The following is a 17,369-nucleotide window of genomic DNA, read 5'->3' as shown; positions in this document are numbered from 1 at the left end:
CAAGCTCTCAGCTCTCAGTCTTGCTATGGCTATCTTATTCATGCTGTATGCTATGTCTCCAGACGACATCACCGCGCTCGTGCAGAGCATGAGCATCAAAGACTCCAAACCACCACCCCCAAAACCCGCCAGCGATCCACCTAAGAGGTACAACGCAGTCCCGCCTCCGGCGACTATCCAGCCCAAACCGCGGAAGAGCCGATACACTCCGCGTCCAAAGACCAAGCACCCCAACGGCTCTGCCGCACACGCGCCTCCAAATCCCCAGCAACCGCCCAACCCCACCAGTAGTCCACAGGACGCCCAACACTCCAATGAGCCCGCCAGCTCCCCCAACCCACCCCGCTCTCAACCCCGTCACCGCAACCCTCCCCCTAACCCCAAACCCCCTCCCCCCTCCGCCCGCCTCCGCGCCCCAAAGCGCTTCGTCCCCGCGTCCCCCGACCCCCCAGCCCCACCGCCCTCGCCCGAGCGCGTGTACACGGTGCTCTTCGAGCCCTACGGCGTCGTCGCGGGCGTGTTCAGCTCGCTCGTGACTGCGACCACGGCCGTGAGGGCGCTGGGCGGCGGCGGCGGGCAGCAGGGGGGGAAAGGCGGGGCAGAGGGGCTGCGGGTGTTTGGGGTCAGGGGGGGCCGGTTGGAGATTGTGCCGCAGAAACTACGGGATGTGAGGAAGGAGGGAGAAGGGGGTGAAGGAGAAGAGGGTGGGGGAGGGGAGCGAACAGGCCCTGGCGAGGAAGCAGTAAGGACAGCTTCGCGCGCGACTAAGCAAAGTGGGAGCGAGGGCGTGGTGTTCCTCGCGGTAGATCGTAGTTTGGTTATTGGAGCGTTTAAGGGGGGAAAGGATGCGTGGGAGGCGTGCGTGGAGCACCGAGAGCAGGTTTCGTGGTGTGCGACGGCGCCGTTGAGGGAGAAGAGTGAGTGGGTTGATGCGAGGGGGTTGCCGAGGGCGAGGGGGCGGATTGAGGGGGGTGGGTGGCATGAGTGGGGCGTGGAGGTTTATGAGTTGGATGAGATTGTGGGGTTGAGGGAGGAGAGGGAGAGGGAGAGGGAGATGGAGATGAAGGAGAGGTTGGAGCGGGGTTTGGAGGGGAGGTTGAGGGATGTTGAGAGGAGGCTGAGGGGGATGGGAATTCCGGACTGATATGTTGGGATTTGTGACTGAATAGGTCATCAAACGTAAAGTGGTAGAGAGGTGATGGGCTGTAGAGCATGCTGTATAGGCTAGTCGTGGAAGCGCCAGGACGTGACTGTTTATGCAAGGTTAAGGTTTCAATCAGCTCCTTCTCCTTGTCAATCCTTGACTCTGTTCTTTTCCTTTGTGGAGACGGAGAAAAACCGCGGACTGGGAATGGGTAGCACGTGACGGACGGGTCATTGGAACATCAAGGAAGCGGTAAGGCGTTGAACTCGGGTCAAATATTTTCGATGTGGATGAGAAGCACGTGAGTGTTCAACCCTTTCTCCGCGAATTGAAGCAGAGTAGTTCAAGTTCTGTCGAAAGTTTGGCGTTGATGGTGTTTGAGGAGCACGTGACTGTGAAATAGATGCCTCAGAACTAGACCCTTCCCGAGCCCTGATTTCGATCTTGACCACCTCACCTACCTCATCTTGCTTCCGTCTCTTGCCGACTACCGGGCCCCGGACAAGTAACGATTGCGAGCGAAATCAGGGACTTTGGAATGTGCCCCAAAGAGCACTAGCCACAAGCAAATCGGAAACTGCTCCGGCCCCACATGTGTGGCAGCCAGCCCTATGACATCACCGCCCGGCAGGGTCTGGTTTGCCCTGATGCATCCAGCCAATAGGAGAATTAGCGTGTGGTGTCACAGATGTGGAGGTGGCGCGTTCAGGTTCCTCTCGGCTGATCGCGAACTGCAATGACGAAGGCGGCCACGAGACTGAAGCGCGATGGGCACTGGCACACTGGAAACGGTTGCAGCGAGCCCTGAATGACGTAGGCAGCGCTTGGGAGGAAGGAACGCTGTGTTGAGCACCTGCATAAATACCCACCTACCTACGACTTCTCTTCCTCACCGCAACATCAACCTCAACAACTCAAACAACAATCCAACCTACACTTTCCACACCTACCAACCCATCAATCAATCACCATCATTATGTCTGACTTCGCTCGCAAAGACTTCTCCACCAAGGCCGAGGAGAAGCTCACTCCCAACTCGACCAAGGTACGCGGCCTCACCCCCTCCGCCAAACACGCCATGCAAATAACTAACATCTTTCCAGTCCACCGGCGAGAAGATCAAGGAGGCCATCACTGGCTCCGGAGACAAGATCGCTCGGTACACTTACCCCTTCATCATCCTACAAGCTCACCACTAACATACACCAGTGGCGTCCAGCCCGACTCATCCAAGTCCGACTCGCAGGAGATTTCCGACAAGTTCGGCCGCTCCAAGGACCGCAACGTCCATGGTAGCACTGGCGAGAGCATTGTCGACAAGACCAAGCACGCCTTGGGCGCGGATAGGCACTAGACGCTGTCATTGACTCAGCCTCGGTGGTGTCTCGACTGGACCTCATCTGAGCGTCGAGAGTGCAGTGGAGGAATGAGATAATGACGGATCGGATCGATGAGATGTATTATTAAGGATGGGATTATGATACCAACCGGCCTCTACGGCTGAAGAATGAATTGATCAATCATCAAAATCTTTACCTTTGCTGTGATGTGATTGTGTGTACACAGCGCCATCGCTAACTTATGGTCTTGCTACTCGTTCTGAGGAACTTTTGAGGACCAATGGCGAGGATTGTAGCGAGACGTATAGTTGTATCTCTCTGCGAAAGGAAAGAGTGTTTGATACTGCATAGCGACTGTATAGTATACAACTTGCTTCGTGACATGCTGCCCTCCCGCAACGGGTATGGTTGTCGCAATTCACCCGCGTGGGCAGCCATGTTCAGTAAATGCCCATAGTCATAAAGACCAACACACATAGAGATTCATACAGCGTACGGGGCATTAACTGATCCGTTTGGAGGATTCATCATCGATATGAACACGTCACAGAGGAGGCTGGGAGGTCTTGCAGGCAGCTTGGAACCGGAGCTCGCCCCTGCAGACGGCAACACGGGATCTGGAAACTGACACGGCCCGGTCTGGGCCGGCGCAGGTCGCGCGGATTCTCTAACTGCTCTCGGCAGCCTCTAGCTGCTCTCAGCATCGTCTCGCTCTGTGGCGTGGGCGCGGGCGCGGGTGGCTGGTTGGTGCGCGTTGCCGGGGCGGCGTCGCGTGTTTGTATGGGCCAAAACTTCGAGGCTGGGCCCAACCTCCTCGACCTCCACAGTACCAGCCACAGCCATTCTCGACACCCACCACCGCAATTAGGACTGCGCATTCCTGCACAAGGGGACGACTACCTGAGCTAAACACCTTTTCCTTACTCTCTCAACTTTGAGACCGAATACCACTCTGACTATTTGCAAGTGTGCCGCAGTTTGTTGCTTCCTCAACACCGACTATACTCTCGACCTCGCCATATCCTCTTCCACGCACACTCGCTGAAGACCGACAAGACATCGCTCGAGCGAGGGCCCTGGGCTTTATACGGCTGCGACAACTCTCACATTCTTGAACCACCTCCACATTCTTCAGCACAGCGGCTGCGGGCTGCATTCCTCCCTCAGCACTCTCCCGGCCCTTCGGGAGCCGTAGGAGACTCGTCGCAATCCACGCCCTCAGCGGCAGACCTCCACATTCCGATCTCACACAATGGCGAATCTAAAGTTTGCGGTTAGCATGCAACGTGCGTATCCCCCTCCGGAACTTCGCTGCAGCAATGAACATCACGCTAACAACTGGGACATCCAGGGCTAATACCGTTTCTGGGCTACCATCACATTCTCATGATACTAATAGCCGTCGCTATAATCCTGTTATGTACGTTCCCTCTTTCCCACTCCTCCCTTTCCACCGTCGCTAACATGTCCTCCCACAGCACTCCTCCTAGCAGGCTGCTCCTCCACCTCCCCCCTCATCCCCGGCATCTTCCTCATCTCCATGTACTACCAACACTACACCCCCTCGTACGACACGTCCCAGGTCGACCCCGGCGTCACCGCCGCCATCGCCAACATCGTCGGCCAAGCCCAACTCGGCGTCCGCGTCGGCTACTTTGGCATCTGCGTCTCGCCCGACGGCGGCGACTTCTTGTGCTCGAATAACGCGACGGCGCTTGCGGAGCAGGTATCTGTAGATCAGGATCCGCTGAATCTGATTTGGGTCGCTAGCACATTCAAAGACAGCATCATTTTCCCGTATCTACTGTAAGTGACCCCCCGAAAACACCACTGGTAAAGACAGCGAGCTAATCATGCTACAGGATCGTCGCTATCATCCTCGCCTTCTTCACCTTCATCCTCCTCGCCACCTTCCCAGGGTGGCACGAAGAGCGCGACCTGCAAACCGGCTCCGACGTCGACGTCAAGCCCTTCCCCTCGCGGCCCGTCTCGCAAGTCGCACTCGCTCTCATCTTCATCTCGTCCATCTTCGTCCTCGTCAGCGTTTTATGGCAACACACTGCCTCCGTCGCCGCCGCCACAATCGCGCAGGACCTCGGAAACGGGTCGGTGAAATCAGGGGTCGGAACCTCAGCGATGGTACTAGGCTGGTTCGGCTTCGTGCTGCTGATAATCGTAACGATCGGGCTACTAGTCATGATCTTGAGTATCATTGTGCTCGACCGGTTAACCGACAACGACTAAGCTCGGGCTGAGAAGCCAACCAAGAAAAAAAAAACGCCGAAAACCAACCAAAAAAAAAGCACAAAGATGTTGTTGATGTTAACAAGGCGGGATGGAACGACTTGTGGATAAATCTTCTGTTTTTCTCTTCAATTTTCATTAGCGTTGCATGGGGCTCTGGGTTTTGCTTGCTATCGCTTCAACTCCACTTCGCTCCTCGTCATACCCCATTGTATAGAGCACGCTTTTGTGCTGGTTTGAAAGCAAGGCATATTTTGGGCGTTGGATGATGTGGGACTTCATGGACTCACTATGGGATTTGGACTCGAGAATGATTATGGAAATGGGAGATGTTGATGGATGGATGGAGGGGCTGGCGGAAGCCATGTATGGATTGGGAATGACGGGATGTATTTAGAACCACTGAAACAACGACGATGATGGAAACGTCATGCCAATGCAAAAAGATCATTAGGCTATTATAAAGCAAACTCCTCGGGCTCTAAATTCCTCTATGATGAGTTGAGAAACACCTACTAAGCCCTTCCACAAGGACGTCCACCCCTTTGTCGAACTAGACTTAACAACGACGACGACGCCGCCTCCCTATCAACGCACCGAAACTCAAGAAACCCCATAGACCAAGTGATAAGTACCAAACCCTGCCCGATTTCTCTTCCCCCCCCCCCCCCAAAGGCGCCGTCGCCTCCCCCGGGGTCTACCAACATCATAACAAGCCACTCATCAGCGTACACTCCCATCCACCGGCCCCCTCCTCCCACCAATCACCTCGCCTCCGTGAGCCCGCCATCTGCGCGCCGTCAGCTGCTACGCAACTCCGTGCCCATGTCGTTGGCTCGGGTCGCGAAAGCGTGCGCAGTGTAGGTCTGCGGTTCGTTCGTAGGTTAGGTGGAATGGAGTAGAGCGATTAGCGGTGGGAATTTAGTGATTTTTCTTATTTTCTGATAGATGGAGAGGTGGGCGTAGTTGTGTGAGTGTGTGTGTGTGTGTGAGAGAGAGAGAGAGAGAGAGAGGGAGAGAGATGCGGTCGGTTATTTTTCTTTTTTTGGGGGAGGTTGTGGGAGAGGATGTGGAAAGGAGGCGGGGAGAGGAGCTGAAGGACCGGCAACGCTGCAAGAGTGGTGGAGGGATGAGGGTTCGTGGTGGTGTGGACTGTTTTGGTGGACTGTTTTGGTGGACTGTTTTGGTGTAGGGAGGAGAAGAGTAATGACAATATTACGGAGAGGGAATATAGGAAAGTTAGAATGTGAGCGGTGACGGGAAAACTTGGAATCACGCAATGCTGAGTTAAATAGTGCCTTCAAGCTTGGGAGTTCGTGTTACAGAGATATGAGAATAGGATTTGGAGAAGACGATGCGCCGTGCATATGTTTATCATATTCCTTGATACTACCTCATGAGGCTTCCGAGGGTTAACCTATACAAAGACTCGTGGCCTAAGCACCGTCTTCGTACTCTATCACACTCAAGAAACGGCGCCGTGGCAGAGACAAACGTTCTCAACAGCTCCTTACCTTCGCATAGACCCTAGCATGATGTACAGAGGGAGCGCTAGCGTCAAAGTCAGAGGGAGCGAGATTCCTAATATTGGTTTAGAGGGTATAGAGCTGACTATGTAGGACGGAGAAAGAGATAGTTCGCGTTAATAGACTAAAGCCACCAATAAATAGTTCAAAGAGGTTAGAGATGGGGCAGTGCAGAACGTGAGATTGACCTACACTTATCTTACGATGCTGCAAGAACCCAAGACATCTTCAGATCCGGGGACAGATACTCTCTTCAGTCTCAAGTTTGCCATTCTTCGGAGTGATTAGCATTCCGAGCTTCCTTTTGCCAGTTAACGCCTCATTTGCTGCTTGCACGTGAAACGCCGACCAGGATTCCTGAAACTGAGCTTTACGGGATCGAAGACCATGTAGATCTTTGCATTTGACATCGCTCGGCCTACTGTAATATACAAGCATAGCCTCCAACTACGGTGGTGGCTTGATGCAGATGGAGGAAGTCTTCGTAAGATTGGAGATAGTTTTACGTGGTTCCGCACCGTATGACTCGAGCGCGTGTGCGGCTCTCAGCACAGTCCAGGTAGACGATGCCGTCTGAGGTGGCGTGGGGAGCATACCTAGCTTTCAAACTGATTGCTGCAAGTTGTGTCCCCGGCTTCAAACATGTACTGAGAAAGGCCTAGGCCAAAGGGAATAATAAGTGTGTGCAGACTTCTTTAATTTAGAATAAAAGCTTACATCGCCTAGAATCCATCATATTGCGAAAGTCAATTCACGCCGGCACTTGGTCCTCTTCTCCTTTCCTTCACCTTTCTTGGACATTCCCAGCGGTTGGGATTCCCTTTCGCGATGCCTCAACCTCAGCCGTCTCGCACGTCTTGCTAAAGATGATTGCCTATGTTTAAAGGGGGCCATACCGCTCTTCGCATTCTTCCCAAGCATATGCTGAGCAACGAGCTCGAACGTATATCTTACAGGAAATGTTCTTTCATCCAGTCTGCTATGACTAGATGATACTTCGAGAATTGCTCCTCCGCGGCTGATAGCCCGGTAGGCTAATCTCACTTTTCTCTTTAGAAGAAAGGCGAAGGTTTGAAGATTTCCGTCATCTGATTGCTAAAGGATCGCCGTTAGTATCCTAAATATCAATTTGGACAAGCGCATATGTGCATGTGGACATCTTACCTCGTCATCGCAGTCTTTAGACAATTGCTAGGAAGACTACTTATGACGTTGTTGAAACCCTCTTGATCATCGAATTGCAGATCAAACCAATGTCTCGGGGTGAAAGCGAAGTTTGTATAGAGTCGAAGGCTGCGTGATTCAGCACATCCAAGTCTCTCGATGATTGTCTGAGGCTGAATTTGACCAACGGTTGTGACAGTACCCGAACTGACGCGCCGGATGTAATAGCACTTCATCTCAGAGTTGTAGATCATAGTCAGGTCTGGACCAGCCAGATATGTGTCCTTGATAGCGAAGTGCTTTAGTTGATACCCGGACTGTGCTCCGCGACCTAATCTGTCTTGGCCGGGTCGGGCAGTAACCTGGCCACTCTTGACAGCGTCGGTGTGTTCGAAATAGGCACTCCGGCCGACTTTGAAGGCTGCCTCGATATTCTCTCTGTCGAAGGACAGGCTATAGAGCAAGCATGCCACGAATCGCGCTGTGACATCGACTTTGCAGAGCTTTTCCAAGGCTCTGAACGCCTCTGGGGTCCGACAGTCGAATGAGAGACAACCCATCCAGCCCAAGGCTACAACATGCCTCAAGAACTTGGAAAGCATCGAGTCCGGCGCTGTGTTCCGGCATACGTAGAGAATGTCATCTGCACGTAATTTGTAGAGAGGTTTTGGTGTGCCAGCGTGGGATGCAGATGGGGTTGTCAACCTTTTGGCACATGGTCTCGGAAAAGTTGTCGCATGGCATAATTCTTGAAGCCTGCCGTTCCCAACTTCTCGGCTAGAACCCACGCACGTATGTTCGTCCTTGGTTTGTAGGTCCCCAGCAGTAAGCCATCACTAGATTCAGCACGAGGCGTGTCGAGATCGTCAAGAGGTTCCGCGTTGAAGCTATATCCTTTACTGAAGAGCCACTGGATGAACAGTTCGAAGATTTCGGGCTCATCCTCGGGCATTATGATGAGCTTCTGGTGCTCGTCGTCCTTGCATTCTTCGCGAAAGTACGGCGAGGTCCGGCACAGTAAGTCTCGAGGGAGATACCACTTTCGCAATTCGGACCCTTTGCCAACGCGAACTTCGATGGTAGGAGATGTCACCCTGTAAAGCGTCGAGTGAGCTCATTACTACCAAAGTGTAAAAGGGAGAGGGTTGACTTACATGTCAGCAGAGAAGGCACTCTGCCCGGACGCCGACATTGCAGCGACAAATTGAGGTTTCGAGTGCGTTCGACGCGTCGTAAGATGACCAGAAGGTGCTTCGTCTTGATTGTGGTCAATCTGCACGCTAGCCAATATGTGGTGACATGTAACCTTTACTTTGAGATCGCAATTCACCCAGCGATCGTCCGTTTGAAGCGCGAGGTCTGGGGTGGCGCAGCAGGCTGACCGTATCGGGGAAAGGTCTCGGTCTCCACCACCTACAACCTCATCGCTACGTGGATGAGTCGAAAGTGTGGGTGGATGTCGAAGGAGGTATAGTGAGGTGTCGTTGAGATAACCGCGTCGGAAAAAGGTTTCGCCAAGGCCTGAACGCAAAATAGGACGTCACGAAGGGAAAGGGACGAGATGGCCTGCTAATCACACATCACCACAAAGAGATATCATCGCAAAAAGCAGCATCCATAGGTATCCTACAATATATGCAGCCGTCCCACCGGCAAAACCGCAAAGAATATGATACACACATGGTGAAGTCCAAAAAACCTGGATTGTTCGTGGCCTCCCCGCTACCCACAAACGCCATGCTTTTTATCTCAGAGGAATCAAGAGAAAAAGCCTTTAGGACCCACAGGAGAACAAGCCCGCTCACCCTAAGCTCCGCATCCCGTTCCATTCCTTGCATCGGCACCCTCTTGCCCCACTAAGCCCGCCTGATATATATCACTCGTCCTCCAAGACTGGCTATCCACGGCAAATGGGGGACGAGAAGGTGATGCAGAAGGATAGAACATTCAAAAAGTAGAGGAAAAAAAGGCAGACAGAAGAGTTAAAAGGTTGGTAAGAGAGAATTGATGAACAACCGAAGAAGCCCAAAGGAAGATATGTAATCCGATTCCGACTTCAAAGTGTTCGCCTTCAGATCCGTCCCATGCAATGAATTCCCAGAATACCGTTAGACCCCCCACGCACGTAAATGCATTGAAGAAAGTGAACCAGACATTACTAGGTGATTGCTTGATGCAGTTGGAGGAATGCATAAGCTGAGTTTTGGTGAAAGTGGCTAAGTCGTTTTTTGGAAGTTGAGATGCTCAAATGTCCGCTGATAATGCGGGACATTTCGAAACGCCGACCTACAGTCCGACATGAGGGCTGTGTTGAGCGTGTGCGAAGAGCGCATCGAACAGCCTCCGGACCTGGAAGTTCCTTTAGACAGGGAGCCCCAACAAAGAGTGAAGATTTCCACTGACCTCGGGGGCTGACTCGATAAATGGCAAGGTCCAGAACTGGTATTCAGCATTCTTGAGGAGTTCTAGGAGTGTGATGATGAGACCCCAGGGATGTGGTCGATGGACTAGGAGCCTCTCCAAAAGCACCCTCGTAATGGTTTCTTGCACATCCAGCCTCTGTTGATTAGGAGGGCCAAAGAGATGAAGAACCGCATAGCTGAAGAAATGGGTGTGGCTGTTAGGCCATCTCAACTGGTTTGCCATGGCGCTGATGAAGTGGAATCGAGCTTCAGGCCGGAGTTCTCTCGCTAAATTTTCGAGCAACTTAGTAGAGGGCGAAGTTTTATTGAAAGCTGGTCCTTTGGAGCCCTGTGCCTCTAGTGCTGATGACCCGATGTAAAGAACCATGGCTTGGATAAGGATTGAGTCTGCAGTGGTCCGCATTAGCTCAAACCCGTTATCCTTCGGCTCGGGATAAGATGTAGCTTCGCAGATCATCTTGATGTCTTCTGCGTTCTGATCCGTGGTCCGGAGGAGGTTGTCCAGGGTATCCTTGATTCCAGCTCGGCGAATAGGGTCTTCAATATCACCGCGGACGATCGGAGTTTGGCGGATCTCTTCAAGGCGATCCACCTTGAGATTAACCGTGAAAGGATCCGGCATTTCGAGGATTGTGGAAGGGTAGGCACTGATGATGAGGTTCCGAAGCTGGGTGCAGTGCATTGGGATGCCATTGCAAAGCTTGAAATGGTTCTCGGCAAGGAACTCCGGGTAGTCGTGATGAATGACCAAGAGGACTCTAAGGACCCCGCGATAGAAGCTCTGTGCCGCGCTAGCGGTACCGGCGGGTCTTACTTTCTCGCCGGTGTATCTGAGGAGGGCTTCCATGAGCTGTGTATAGGTGTCCCAGCGTCGTTCCTTGGAATGTAGGTCTTGATGATCCTCGTCAAGGAGAGCAGGGATAAAGATCCGGTGCGCCACCAAGCCCAGCCATGAAAATGCAAAATTTTCAAAGTATTGTGGTTGAAGAGCCAAGAAGGCTCTGCCCAAAACAAGGAAAATGTCGGTTTTGAAGCCAGAGAGTTCATTTTCGTTGGCTGCAATGTGGAGTTCTGAAAGAATCGTCGAGAATAGGCGGAAGAAAACCTTTGAGCTGAAACGCTCTCCGCGAATGCGGTGATGGTCGCATAGGATCAACACCACAATGCACAAGATAGCGTCGAGATATCTAGCCTTGCTCTCTTTCACCGCACCATCTTCTTCGCCTTGATATATGACTAGTGATACGATCAGTCTACCTAGCGCATCCACATTGATGTAGGCGGTGTCCAGGTTTCCGTAGTTCTCCGCTTCGCGCTCGAATGACTCAATGGAAGCCTCAACGCAAACGCGGATCAAAGAAGCCGTCTCTGATGGTGTATCAAGGACCTTTCGCTCATGCAGTTGGTAGATGAATGCCGCAATAGACTTCTTTGGAGTGTCCGGATACTGCAAGCCCACCCATTCGTCAAAGGTATATCGGAGTTGATCGTTCCTGCTTGGGGTCGGAGGTGTTTGTAGAGCTGCGTCGCTCGACCGCATTTGTAGCTTTCCGACAATCTGGTTTCCTGTCACAAAGCTAGGATCTTCTGCCAGCCACTGCATAAGAGCATCGATGGATAAAGCAAACTCGGCCCGAAGCGCGCCAGGCTGCTCATTCAGCAGAATCTCGTCTATGAGACTGGAGAGAAGCTCTGCCGCCGGTACGCTTCGTCTCTGAATTGCCTTTGCAATCGTGATGTTGACGCGATGCAAATCCATAAGGTCAACATTGATCAAGGATACAATAACTCCAGAATTGAAGATGCGGTCATCATCGATAGTAGTCAGCCACATGATCACCTGCCTCGACGTTGTCACAGACATCCGACAGAGTTGGGCAAGTAGATGGGTCATCACTTCCGTCTCCAAACGCTTCGCAGGATCAGAGAAGAGATACAGTGTGACTTTCATGGCAATATTCATTGCAACCATGTCCTTGTTCGCCGCGTTCACGAGGGTATCCAACAGTTCACGGAAAATGTGATGCGTCGGTGCCGTCGTTGATAACTCGTCCACGTGTTCTTCAGGCGCCTCGGTCACGGCTCGGTGCAGCTCGGCGACGAGTTCTTCTGCGCGCTGGCTACTATCAGGTCCTGAGTGCTCCATGTAGCCGTTCAAGTGCTGTTGAGCGGGTGGGGCATGGGTAGGAGCAAGAGCTTGCATACGGGGCTGCTGTGGTTGAAGTGTTTGACGGGGTACAGCAGGCGCCTCAGCCGGCGTTGGCAAGTTGGGAACAGCAAACTGGTCTTGCAAAACGTCAGGCATTTGTCGTCCGCTATCTTGTGAGACATTGTTGGCATGCGGTAATGCTCGCGGTTGGCGACCAAACTCTTCGTAGATAGCCAATTGCTCCCGGTTGAGACCACCAGCAGTCTGCTTGTACGGATCCGGAATATAGAATGCCCATTGGCTGATGGAAGTGTCCTTGCTTCCAAAAGGTTCGTTTGTTCGCGAGTTGCGATACGCGCGACGGTTCAGTACCTGATCTTCAATCTGCATATCAATCTCAGGCAAAGACTGGTTCTCCGCTGCCTGTTCAACAACACTGCAGACTGTATCGAGGTTGTCGTTGACGAACATCAGGACATGTCCTTCTGGAAGAGCGTGTTCAGGAAGATCCCGAGCCATCACTCGAATGTTGTTCATGATACTCATGCGGAGGGGTTCCTTGCAGGTCACAAGTGCCAAGGCACCTGACAATGACTTCACCACGGTATGGGCGGAATCGCGAAGCTTGTTCTCGTCTGGCTCCATAGCGAAGTCCTTGGCAATTAGCTGTGAAGTGGAGATAGCCGCAATAGTGACGGATCGTTCTACGACCGGTGCGATGATCTCTTGAATCGCTTGATGAACTGCAGAGTGAAATATTTTCTTGAGCGATGCCTGGGCAGCAGCGCCGCCAGTGATGGGCGGATATGTCAACCGAGTACTGAAGTCTGGCAGAGAGGCTGTGATTGCTCCAGGTGAGAAGCGCTCGTTTTGGCCACGAGCCCTGTTCAAGCCCATGATAGAAAGATCGCTGAAGGCTTCCATACCATCGGGCACCATTGCCCCCAAATATTCGTCGTCTTGTGCAGGTCTGGAACGAATGCAGTCAGAAGGCGTGACCTTGTCGTAGTCCAGATCCAAGCCTTTGCACAGAACCTCAATCTCGAACTTCTGATTGAGCTTTAGATCCGCATGCTTGTACAATTCTAGGAGGATGCGAATGATTTCCATAGTCCAAGGATTAGGTGGTTTGAAGACCGTAGACTTGGCGGCTTGGATCAAGACCTTGCAAGTGAATGGAATCACGAGCAAAAGGCGGTCTGTGTCATAGCCTTCGATAAGCAAGTCTTTGAAAGAGATATTCCTGAACTTGATCGGCTTATCGCGGGCAATAGTCAAGGAGCCAAGCCATCCGGCAAGATTCTTTAGATGGGTCCGTTCTGTGGAGGAGCCGATCGTGGACTCCGAATTCAGCATTCGAATGACGGAATGGTAAGTTTCTCGGAGAACCTCCGCCCACAGTGTCTTGTCGTTGAACAGTTCCAGCATATCCAAATACAGTTGCTGGAAGTTTGGCTGCATCTTCGCTCGTTCTTCTACGAGATACCCGGCAAACCATTGGTGGTGTTTCTCTTTGAGAGCTCCCATAAGGTCTTTAATCTTGTCCCTCAAATTTCGTTCCGATACGTTGTTCAGAACAAAGAGGACCTTATCCTGAACTTCCTCGTCGGGTTCTTCGAATTGATCTGCCTCAATTGGAGGGTCGACATGCAAGCATGTAAAGCGTGGAATCGCAGGCTCAGCTTGGACCAGTTCGTCCACATTAGTACCGTTACTCATGTTCACACCATTCTGCGCCTCGCCATTGACTCCTTCAATCTGGTGGCCCACAACGTCCTCGACTTTCGAGAAAGCCTCGGTTCCGCGAAGATGAGGCACATTCAAGAGCTCCTCACAGTAATGCGGCCACTCGGGGAGTTTGCTCTGGAAGTGCAGAAGCGCTTGGAGACCGAACTTGTACATGGAGTCTTCTGGGCCGTACTCCTGGATGGCTTCCAAAACCATCTTCAACGCGACTTGAAGGGCGATTCTTGACAGTAAATCGAAGTTAATGATGCCGCCAAAAAGCACTGCGGTGGTCGCCAGAGCCTCCAGAGGGTATTCGCCGAAGCAGTTGTATTCGTCGAAAAGGCCATGGATCATGCAAGCAAAAAGGTCCTGCTCAGACGGGTCTTCGGAGCTCTTGTAGCGGCGAAGGACTTCGATGATGTCGCTCACACTGCTTTCGCCGCTGTACATATTCTTGTAGTGCTCCTGCATTTTCTTGTCGGCCTCTTCTGGCAAACCGTTCTCGGGCAAACCATTGCTACCCTTGCCGTTGGCGTCTGTGATCTCATCAAATCCTTCTCCGTAGTTGATGATGCGAGGATATGCCTGAATGCACGATCTCTGCAAGGTAAGAAGATCTCTCTCTGATGTCAAATCAGTGTCTCCGCTTTCCGCAATAATCCCGAGAAGAGAGTACACGGTTCTAACGGTCAGTGACGGGCTCGTCGTCACACCTTCGCGTTGTGACTGCAACTCGTACTCTGTCTTCGAAACGAGAAAACGGCTCAGCACGCCACGAAATAGAGGTCCCAAGCGGTCGTATGCTTTTTGCGCCCATGGTTCAATGTCCCACAGGCCTTGCGAGTGAGCTTGAGCGATTAGGTCGAGACTCAAATCGTTACTAGCATCGATCAGAGGCTCTAGCCAACCGTAGTCTTTGGCATGGTCCATGACGACCAACAATGTCATCGGATCCTGATTGTAGGCTTCGATGAACTTTGAAACTAGCCAGCTCGTATCTTGTTGCCATAGACCATATAAGACGAAATCGTAATGGTCGAGTTTCTTCAGCAGGAACGGATAATAAAGCTGTTTCATGGCCTGTTCTTGAAGAGCGCCCCACGGCTTTGGGGTAGCAGCGGCAGCAACCAAAAATATGTCTGTCTTGGCGTTGATAACCAACTCGGGTATGCCAAGAGCTTGCGCCGTGCTGTACCATTCCTGAGATCGGAAGATCATGCTAAAGAGTGTGCTCGTTGCGTCGAGGGAAACCAGTGGATGTTTGGCAGCTTGCTCCGCGTGAGCTTTTACGTCATCTGAAGCGCCTTCGAACAGCTCGCTCGTAAACGCTTTTCGTAGTCGGGGGATCTTGGTGGCATCTACTTCGTCAGGGGTGCATGAGAGGAAAGCAACAATGAAGGACAATTGAGCGAGTTCTGAGTTCCAAGATCCTCCCCACAGCAGCTGGAGGTCGAAGTTGTCGTTCTCGATTGCCAAGGGATAGAGAGCTTCGTAAAGGGTCAGAAACTGTGCTTTAGTGACGCGGAGGCCGTCTCGATCGAAAGCATGCACGACGTCTTGCCAGTCGAGCTGTTGTCCAGCACGGTGCTGTCGCAGAGCGGCAACGAAATTGCTGGCATTGTAGGCTTGGCCGTTGTGGGAAACGACTTGGGAAATAACCATGAAGAGCAGGGCGCATGCAACCTGCTGGTAGCTGATATTCCGAGTCTCCACAGATTCCAGCAACTCCTTGCTCGACTCCAATGTTGCCGTCGCTTGGGGTCCTGCACGTTGCAGAGTATGAACCAAGGGGTTTTGCTTAGCATCGGTGAGCTCGACTAGGTGCAATGCGGCACCGACGTCTGCTGGTAATGGCAGGCCAACGAACTGGTACCTGTATGTTACGGCGACCGATAACGACTGTCTCTGCTCCTCGCTCCAGTCGCGCGGGGGATCTTGGATAAGGCGGTCGAGGATCGCAACAAGGATGTCAGAGGGCAACTCATCTTGAGCTTCGATAACTGGGCGGGAGACTGTTTGCATAAGATCTGAGTAGTTATTCGCGAGGATCGCATCGGCTGGATGAAGTTAGTGGAATGAAAATGCCACCTCAGAACGAGACTCACCTTTTGTTCGGAGGTCCGATTTTTGAGCAGATTTGAACGCGAGGGCGAGCATTGTTTTCTCGACAGGATCTAGTCTGAAATGCGCCATGAACGTAGAGAGATCAAAGTCGCGAAAGATCTCGCCCTCGGATGTATCGATGGATTCCGCGATTCTGAACGCTTGGTGAGGATCGTGCCTAATATTCTGCACCTCGGTGACAAGCAAGGTATAGCTCCCAGAGTTGTCGGAGCTCCTGGCGCCAGGAAATATCTGCCCGGCACTACTCTGCAGCAAGCGCCGGAAGGATTTGGTGTAGACCTCCATTCCGTGGGAGTTCATCAACTAAGGTGAGGTTAGATGTTAGACTGCACATGCAAACGGTGGGCAGGCGCGATGTGACTGACCTCGCGAATTTGATCCGCCATCTTCTCCCACTTGGCCTTATCTTTGTCCTCGTTGATGGACTGCAATTGGGTCAGGCTTAGGAAAACCTGCGCAATAACAATCTTGGCGAGTGACTGTCCAGGCTGTGTGGAACTGGAGTTGATGGAAGTGCTAGGCAAGCCCACGGCACTGGATTGTGAGAGTGAGGGTGAGGCCCGGGCGAGTTTGGCTCCTCCGCCGCTGCTCGGAGTACCTCCACCACCCTTTGACGCGGTAGACAAGGCTGCGGCGGAGGAAGCCAGCTGAGAGGAGGCCGAGGAAGCTATGGTTCTGGCGCGGGCGGAAGACAGCAGCTGGTTTGCCGGCGGCTGCTGTCCCGCTTGCGAGGGCGAAAATGGGAAGGAGGTCGAGGATGTGGAGGATGCGCGGCTTGCACCTTGTCGGGAGGAGGGCGGTGGCAGCGACGGAAAGCCAGCGGTGGGTGGAGAGAAGCCAGCGCGTGACGGGCTATTGGGCGAGGGGGTATGGCGCTGAGAAGAGGTGAAAGCGGTTGAAATGGGTGTTAAGCGGCGGTTCTGGTGCTGACTTGAGCCCCACGGAAGTTGGCTCATTTAGACCAGCGTTTCCATCGAGGCGCTTCAGCGGCGAGAAAGGGCAATGGGGAGAGGGAGATGGCGGGTGGGGGTTGAGGATGGTCGACGGTGGAGGAGGGAGACAACGCGCTGGATGTGGATGAGGTTCGGCTTCACCAGCGGCAAGTTCCGCGTCCGGGAGAGGGCAGCAGCAATGCGACAACTGCGCCTGTGGGTGTTACGGCCAGGCAAAACACTGGGGTGCACTCATATTCACAGGACTTGGATCTGCTCCATGCTACCGCCTTTACTGCCTGACTGCTACAAATCGGGCTGGCACGCCTGCTGGCACACAAGAAGCCAGCTGTCCATATCACGTGACTAGCTCTATCACCTCAAATATAGGACTCTCTCCATATCATCTAATCAGACTGGATGTACACATTAGCCATCTCTTGTGGTGCTCGAAGTGCGATGGTCAAGGTTTTAGAGATTGTGAGCCTCTCAAACGTATGTGCAATAGCGGCAGCCCGTGGAGTGCCTACAACAAAGACCTGCAACATATACACAAAGGGATCTGATTCACGTCCTCGGGGATAGTTCTGAACGA

General features: G+C 52.7%; 5 protein-coding genes across 5 annotated transcripts; 3 read left to right on the top strand and 2 right to left on the bottom strand.

Annotated features, from left to right (window-relative positions):
• Window positions 1-25: 25 nt before the first annotated feature.
• Window positions 26-1,144, top strand: BDZ99DRAFT_516909 (uncharacterized protein; the record flags this gene model as incomplete). The annotated part of the gene is made up of 1 exon (XM_033725113.1): window positions 26-1,144. The coding sequence occupies one exon, from the start codon at window positions 26-28 to the stop codon at window positions 1,142-1,144; it is 1,119 nt and encodes a 372-aa protein (XP_033581267.1).
• A 931-nt stretch (window positions 1,145-2,075) lies between these two features.
• Window positions 2,076-2,683, top strand: BDZ99DRAFT_459994 (uncharacterized protein). The gene is made up of 3 exons (XM_033719285.1): window positions 2,076-2,189; window positions 2,248-2,303; window positions 2,354-2,683. Exons 1-3 carry the CDS (start codon window positions 2,121-2,123, stop codon window positions 2,496-2,498), a joined length of 270 nt encoding a protein of 89 aa, XP_033581266.1. The 5' UTR covers window positions 2,076-2,120; the 3' UTR covers window positions 2,499-2,683.
• Window positions 2,684-3,310: 627 nt separating this feature from the next.
• On the top strand, window positions 3,311-5,163 carry BDZ99DRAFT_459993 (membrane fusion mating protein FIG1). The gene is made up of 4 exons (XM_033719284.1): window positions 3,311-3,770; window positions 3,836-3,904; window positions 3,963-4,290; window positions 4,347-5,163. The coding sequence occupies exons 1-4, from the start codon at window positions 3,737-3,739 to the stop codon at window positions 4,726-4,728; spliced, it is 813 nt and encodes a 270-aa protein (XP_033581265.1). The 5' UTR covers window positions 3,311-3,736; the 3' UTR covers window positions 4,729-5,163.
• A 1,910-nt stretch (window positions 5,164-7,073) lies between these two features.
• On the bottom strand, window positions 7,074-9,100 carry BDZ99DRAFT_495815 (uncharacterized protein; the record flags this gene model as incomplete). The annotated part of the gene is made up of 5 exons (XM_033723405.1): window positions 7,074-7,349; window positions 7,419-8,061; window positions 8,211-8,512; window positions 8,573-8,939; window positions 9,049-9,100. The coding sequence occupies 5 exons, from the start codon at window positions 9,098-9,100 to the stop codon at window positions 7,307-7,309; spliced, it is 1,407 nt and encodes a 468-aa protein (XP_033581264.1). The 3' UTR covers window positions 7,074-7,306.
• A 545-nt stretch (window positions 9,101-9,645) lies between these two features.
• Window positions 9,646-13,977, bottom strand: BDZ99DRAFT_459992 (Not1-domain-containing protein). The gene has a single exon (XM_033719283.1). It carries the CDS (start codon window positions 13,932-13,934, stop codon window positions 9,780-9,782), a length of 4,155 nt encoding a protein of 1,384 aa, XP_033581263.1. The 5' UTR covers window positions 13,935-13,977; the 3' UTR covers window positions 9,646-9,779.
• Between the last annotated feature and the right edge of the window lie 3,392 nt (window positions 13,978-17,369).

The sequence above is a fragment of the Mytilinidion resinicola genome (genome assembly GCF_010093595.1).
Source record: "Mytilinidion resinicola strain CBS 304.34 unplaced genomic scaffold BDZ99scaffold_4, whole genome shotgun sequence".
Lineage (NCBI taxonomy): Eukaryota > Fungi > Ascomycota > Dothideomycetes > Mytilinidiales > Mytilinidiaceae > Mytilinidion > Mytilinidion resinicola.
This window is presented reverse-complemented; position numbering and strand designations above follow the sequence as displayed.